We start from the raw sequence: 7,533 nt of genomic DNA, 5'->3' as shown, positions 1-7,533 counted from the left end.
ATGACATGCAGGAAAGGAGCCACAGGTCGGATTTGAACCTGGACCGCTTGAAGGTTATTTTTCTTTCCCGGGTTCTTCCCAGTGTATATTTGAGTTTTAGCGGTATGGTGTTGGACTTCAATTGATTTTGGACAGATCCACCCTCAGCCCCTCTGACGGTCTTTGACCATTCCTCTTACATGTAAGTCATTCTTGTCACCTGAAGAAAGAAAAATAACCGTTATGATTCAAACTAAATGGCAACTATAGCTTTAAAAAAAATAAGCAGGACACTCCTCTGTCCCTAGAAAGAAATGATATATCCTGTAAGAAAAAGCGTGCAAACGTTCAAGTCGTTAACAAGGACTCCTGTGACAAACACTTTGTCCGTATCAAACTTGGACCACACGGTGCTTAAGCGATTTTCAACACCCACTGCATTGTCCTTGAGATCGAAACAAGATGTAATACATTTGAGCTGTGCAGGTATTTTCCAGCAGCCCCGCCTTGTCCACACAGCTGTTCAGGAAAGCCCAAATCCTTCATCCAAGGTCAAGTTTACCCAAGATACTGCAGTACAATACCTTCATAAAACCTCCATCACACTGCTGCAGAACACAATAGAGAGGAGACCCCCCCCCCCCCCCTCTCTACCGCCCCTCCACGCTCATACCTCCACCTTCCAACACTTTGATGCTATCATCTTCCTGCTGAGCAGATGGTTTTTCCAAGACTCTGAAGCATCATTCCACTTGTTGTTACTCGATTCATACAACAGTGGAGGAAAAAAAAACGTCTCCCATTTCCATGCTTTACCCCCTTCCCCCCCCCCCCCCCCCCCCCCCTCCCCTGTGCCCCTTTGTTCTGGCTCGACTGTGTTCCTGTTTTGACCATGAAACATAAAAGCTGTGCAGAGGGAGAGGAAAAGACAATACGTACAACAAGTTTTTGGCCCTCGTGCAGACACTGAGGAGCCCGATTGGACGAGGATTTGCCGTGATGGAAAGAGGAAGAACCCCCCCTCCCCCCCTCCCCCTTTCTTCCATCCCATCATTAGCAAGCCGGAGCATTGCATTTGAGAGGTGAAGGGGGCACATGAGGGAAAGGAAAAGAAAAGGCTCCCTCATCAGGATGTACAAGTTGGAAACGATGAGTGAAAAGGTTGATATGAGAGCTGACAAATCGTAGGAGAAGAAGCTTTCGGTGTTGCTGTGCAGGAATGTTGTGTCAGGGTGGGCCTGGGTCAGGGGCGAGTCCGCTCTGTGCATGGTGTTCTGTACTGAAGGTGTGAAACTGTGCTGAGCTGAACAATTATGTAAGAAAAGTAAACACCCAAATCCAAACCTGTGGGCCCTGGAGGCTTCAAAGCTCATAACTATGAGAATGATAAAATGGCTATTCTTAGATCCTTGCATCTAGTCAGGCTACTTTTCCCTGAGGGGTGATTAGAATTGTAAATGGTTCATCCCATTAAAAAAACTGCAGTTAATTATTGTGCAGTAAAATTGAACTGAAGCTGTTTTTACTCTTGAAAACTTTTCAGAAGTTATGTGCATGTGTGAAAGCACCAATACTGAGGGTTGTGCTACCCATAGGGTCACTGCTCATGATGGCTTGATTAGGACTTTAAAGACAAAGTCAGGGCTTGGACTAGACCTCCTACTTGGTGTGCTTGACTCAGCTCATGCCTTTGAACTTACCTCATGGCCTTTTTTGAGCATCACTTGGTATTTATGTGACTTTAACAGTGACTTTGACTTTGTTTGTCCAGGTGTCCATACCTGTAGTGCAGGCGAATGTGAACATACACGTTGTTTTTTTTATCTATTACTACAAAAGAACTGAAGTAGATCAGGGTCTCATAGTCGTGTCATGTCTCTCCTGTTGTCTCATTGTTCAGAATCAGAGCGTGTGTAAACTCGCAGAGAAAAACACAATAAAATCCCGTAACTTTGACTCACCCTGATCCTGATTGGAACACCTTTAAGCTCTCTCCTCACCTGTGTGCGTGTGTGTGTGTGTGTGTGTTTTGAGGAGAATGATATGCACAGTTTCTCTCTCAAAATGTGGTTTCACTGTGTAACTCTTCAGCACTTTGCTCAGAGCTCTATCAAAGCCCCTCCCCGTCTTTTTCCATGTCCACGTTTCCCATTCCTCTGCACATATTTCTCTCTGTCATTTCTTTCCTTTGGTATGACATGAATGAGTTACACCTGGAGTCTTGTTACAGATTGCTCTTAGTCTCTTCTCTGCCAAAAGTAATCAGCACACATCTCTGTTTAGGCTGTGATGTTCATCACCTTGTTTTGCCTGTGTGTGCCTGTGCAGACTGGATGAGGAAGGAAAAATTTACAAATAGACGCACGTGCATTTCATAATAGTCGGCATTCCATTCTTCTGCCAATCATACTATCCCAAAGATCCAGCTGGTGCCAATTTTAAACCATCAAGTAACCAATCCCTTATTCTAACCCCGTAAACACTCTGCCTATGTTACAGAGCTATACTCGCATTACTCTGTTTACATTTAGACGCACAAAACATCAAAACAAATGAACCAGTTGTATTGAGCTACGTCTTGTGTACACAAGTCAAATGTACAAACTCACACACATTGCAAGATAATTGGCTTGATTATCCCATTTTTCACAATCTTCAGAAAAGTCCTGATTTTTTTAATGCTTCTAAAGATTATCTCGCCAGATTTTCCTGTGGTGAAATCGTAAATATTAAACATATTCAAACTTTAAATTTCATCCAAACATTTCAAAGTCTTCACTTACAGTATTAGGAGACTTTTCAAAAGTAAGGTTGTCAAAATGTTCCATACATTTGGATGTTTTAGAATGATAAAATGTCCTTTATTTTAAAGGTCACATATTATGCATAATACACTTTACCATGTTTTTCTAACACTAATAATGCGTCTCTAGTCTGTCTACAAACCCCACAGTCATGAGAAAAGTCCATCCTCTCCATCTTTTTTTTCCTGCTTCATTTTTCAGAGAAATGTGTGCTCAAACAGGCCCTTTGGAAAAAATTTATTTGTGACATCACAAAGGGCAGCAACCCCTCCCCTAGGTGGGTGACACTCCCACAGATAGGTGTTTGTTCAGAACTCTGAATCTGCCTTCTCACCATAACTATTGGGCACAGATTGGTTTTGGTCTCATTGGACAGTTATAATATTTGTCCAACCTGATTTTCAGCCAGGTTAACATGAACTTGCATTGACAGTCTTTGTGTTCTTCTCTTCACAGGATGAAGTGAAGGTTCCCTCCAAACTCAACGTGTCCAAATCAATGAAGGTTTCTGAATCGGTGTCTGGGAGCAGGGGAGGCAGCCTGCTAGAGCTCAAGGAAGCTGACGAGGAGCTGGGAGAGGAGGGAGGAGAAGGAGAAAAGGAAGACAAACCCCACATAGACCTCTCGTCTGATGAGGAGGGAGAGGTGGCCGAGGAGGTCATTTTAGAGACCCGTGCCGAACGCATCAAACGCAGCAGCCTGCAGCGCGTGCAGACCCTGAAGACGGTTTTCTCAAAGGAGAAGATGGATAAGACCAAAGCCAAGACCAAACAGAACCTGGAGAAGACCAAACAAAAAGCCAAGGACAACCTGGAGCAGACGAAGCAGAAGACAAAAGATAATCTGGAGAAGACCAGGCAGAAAACCAAGGAGAATATAGAGAAGACCAGGCAGAAGACCAAGCAGAACCTGGAGAAGACTCGCCACAACATCGAGAAGAAGATGGGCAAGCTTGGAAACCGCATCAGCGTCAACCAAGAGCGCAAGCAGAAGATGCAGACATCCCGTGACAAGGTGAAGAAGGCCTTTACGCCTGACCACGTGGTTTACGCCCGGTCCCAGACGGCCGTGTACAAGGTGCCCCCCTTCACCTTCCACGTCAAGAAAATCCGGGAAGGCGAGGTTGAGGTCGTCCAACAAGGCACCGAGATGGTGGAAGTGTGCCCAGAGGAGCACTTCAGCGGGGTGGATGAGGAGGTCGAGGAGGCGGGAGAGGAGGTGGAGATGGAGATGATGAACGGAGGAGGGGACGAGGAAGAGGCTGAGGAGGATGAAGAGGAGGACCAAGATGTCCTGGCTGAGCATGAAGACAGAGATAGAGACAGCGACTAGATGTAACGAAGAAGAGATTTGCCAACATCCCTGAAATAATCCTGTGCACCAACCCTGAAGTTCTTTTTAAAAGAACCGTTTGATCTTTCAGATTTTGGCCGCCATTCCTTTAAATTATGATGACTTGTGTTTTGAAAATACGTTTTTGCTGAGCTCTGAGAACATGGCTCTTGCCTCATTCGACAGGTTATTCTCACGCCCAGACTAGCCAAAGGAAGTGCCAAAGAACCCTTTTGGTCAGGAAAGCTTCAGGACAGATGTGTGCCAATTGAAATATGCTGTTAAGGAATGTTACACGATTAAAGGACCCCATGTTGGATCATGCTTTAAAGGGATAGTTCTGTATTTTTGAAGTGACTTTGGATGAGGTACGTGCCAATAGTAAGTATATCAGCCTCAGGAGTTGCTGGTCAGCGTGGCGGCCCCTTTAAGGAGAGACTGGCCGGAGTGCCTGCACACAAGCTAGGCTAAATGGCTTTAAAGACGAGGGCTGTTTGCACGGCGTAATTTTGCTAATGTTAAAGAAAAAACAAGCTATAAAACTAAGTTGGGGTAAATGTGGGCTGGCTTGAGAAAATTCCTTGTGATTTACTTTTTCGTCAGCAAGCCACTTCGCTTTAACACTACTTTGCCACACCGTTTCTCCGCCTGCGCAAAAAATACCAAACTACCCCTTTAAGACCAATTCATGAAAACAATTTATGATCATCTAAAAACAGGCAAAGAGGTCAAGCTGAGACTGGCCTAAAGCCTCCTTGCCAACAGCCACATTACAGCCACCTTTCAATCCAAATAACGCCCTTATTAATAATATTTCTGCACAACTCTTTACCCTATAATAAAGCAGATTAAAAATGTCACCCAATAAAGTAATGAGCTAAAGAGACTGAAAGTGTTCTTCGAGCCAGGCTATAAACATGTTGATTTCTGCTGTACAAATGGATATTTAAACATAATGGGGATTGGTTTGCTTTTGCAGCCAGCCTCAAGTGGACGCTCGAGGAACTGCAGTTTTTGCACTTCTTCATTGGCTTTCTTTCTCAACAATAGAGGTTCCTGTTACGGACAAATACAAGACTCCTAATGCATGCTAAGACACCTTAGGTTTCGATACCCTAACAGACATCTGTTTCCTAACACATCTGACATATCAATATATTTTTTTAAGTCAATAATGTGCCGTTGTTTCTTCTAATGCTGCACTCAAAATTGCAATATTAAGATTAGATGAAGTGTGCACGTTGCAAAGAGAGCAGGAGTCAGCAGCTGACTCCAACATTTGCATTCTCAGATCTCAGCAAGTTACCTTGGTCAACACAGTGTTGTTTATTTTTTAAAGGAGCGATGGCCAAAAATACAAAGAGATTTAAGATGAATAAAAGGTTATCACTTAGCATCTTAAGGTTGGGCTTTTTTAATATGTTTTCGAAAGGCTGAATAAAATTCTTCTGGTATTTGTGAAAGCACTTCAAGGGGCTGATTAGAGTCCTTTTGTGATTGGATGAAAAAGATGTTCATGAAAACTGAAAGAGGACGAAGAATATGGGATGAGGAATCAGAGAACAACTTTTTTGTGGGTGGGGCTACTTTGGGGAGAGAGGCGGGGGGGCTAATGACAGGGCTGATGATTCTTATGAAGAGGTCATTAGGAGGTGAACACCAATACCCTTGTAAGAAAATGTAACTTGTCAGCGTTCATTTTTTCAAAGTGCTAACCACTCGTAAATAGTGGCATGAGAATATGGACACGCATCATCATCATTCTGATCATTGCATTTGTTGAAAATGATTTGTGACATGTTCACACTTCTTTCAGAAATTCCTTGTATTTTAATATTTTTACATTTCACACACACATGAACCGTTTCCTCTCCATGCATTCATTGCTCAGCTGTTTAAACAAGTGTTATCTTACTCTGCCTTGACCCATCATTAGAAGCACATCGGTTCGGTTGTAACTTCTAGTTTTGGAGCTCACAGTTTAATGTTTTGTGTCTGATTTTTTTTTTATGTGATCACCATTTACACAAGGCCGATGTCATCTCCTTTTCCTGTGACAGAACGTAGCCTCAGAGTTGTCCTTTCTGCACTCTTTGTTTCATACTTTTGTTACATTTTACCGCCGGTTTTCACCAAAGACTAACCAGAACCAATGAAGATGAAGGTCTGCAAAACACAGAGCCGAGACAGCTCATTCATAGGTCCATTACATTTCCCTCACTGCTCGTTTTCACACTCTGATCTCCTTTGAACGTTGTATGTGCTATTTAAAGATGTTTTTCATTTATAAACAGATTTAAGGACCAATTCTTTCAGCATGTATTACAAACCTTAAACTTCCTATCAACACTGTGTACTCTCTGGTCCAGTCCATGTGCAAGAACAAAGTTTCCTAAAAAGTGTGTATGTTATTGCTGCGGTGTGACGCTGCCCTCTAGTGTCCAGTCATCTCACTCTAATGATCTCTGCTGCAGATTAGAGGTGCATTTCACCTGATCTCTTGACTGCTCTCTTTCAATTGATCTTTATATTAGAAGATGTCCACATTGATGTCACATTTTTTTTTAGTGCGTAACAAGATGTATAAATGTGTTTTATATAGCCGCCACGCCTCGTGGTATATTATGAGGAGTGCCTTGCGAGAATTAATTCAGGAACTAATGTTTGACATTCTTGAATGATCTGCTCTGACTGCATTTTAAAAGCACATTCGAGATCAATTTGCATATGCATCTATCCAAACACATTCTGGTAAGCGTAGCGGGACATTGAAGTGGCTGATGGGGAGTTTGACCTGGATAGATCAGCAGTCAATCAAAGAGAAAGAAAAACATTTTGGGGTGAAAAAAAAAGAAGATTTGATTTACCAAAGATCACGACACAGTATCTTACAAAGTTTAGTTACTATCTCAATCACATCACAGTTTTATTTTTTCTTTTGTTATGTATATAATGTGAATCACTGCCTGTGCAGATCATCATGCATTATGATTTATTTACAATGAGAGCCTCTCGCCTTCTGCTGCCTGCACCTCTTCTTCTTTTAGAAACAGCTTCCCGGGCCCAATTATTTTTGATGTGTGCACAGATTTCACGCGCAGTATGTGATATCGACACACTTACAGCGATGAAATATTGCAGGGGTTTTTTTTGGCACGTTTAAGAAAAGAACATTCTTATCGTGGTTTAATGCTCAGCCATTCAGAGAGGAGGAGCTATGTCTGTCAGAGCAGCAACAACATGCAGCCGTGCTGAGGCCCCCCGAACAGCGAAGCACAAAATGTAGTTCACACTTCAATGTTTCCTTGCTTTGGTTTTGTTTCCTGTTTAATGTTTCATTGCTTAACCACTAATGATTTAATTAATAAAAGCTATTTGGTTCACAGTTTCTGTTTTTTATTTATTTGATCCTGAAACA

At 42.5% G+C, this 7,533-nt stretch overlaps 1 protein-coding gene across 1 annotated transcript in view; it reads left to right on the top strand.

The window, feature by feature from the left end:
• Positions 1–7,500, top strand: part of LOC132955840 (caveolae-associated protein 1-like) — a 29,436-nt gene extending 21,936 nt beyond the window's left edge. Inside the window, exon 2 of the mRNA XM_061028893.1 lies at positions 3,240–7,500. Coding sequence (XP_060884876.1) covers positions 3,240–4,115 — 876 coding nt within the window. The 3' untranslated portion in view covers positions 4,116–7,500. The remainder of the gene's footprint in view (positions 1–3,239) is intronic.
• Positions 7,501–7,533: the final 33 nt, after the last annotated feature.

The sequence above is a fragment of the Labrus mixtus genome, chromosome 21, assembly GCF_963584025.1.
Source record: "Labrus mixtus chromosome 21, fLabMix1.1, whole genome shotgun sequence".
Classification (NCBI taxonomy): Eukaryota; Metazoa; Chordata; class Actinopteri; order Labriformes; family Labridae; genus Labrus; species Labrus mixtus.
This window is presented reverse-complemented; position numbering and strand designations above follow the sequence as displayed.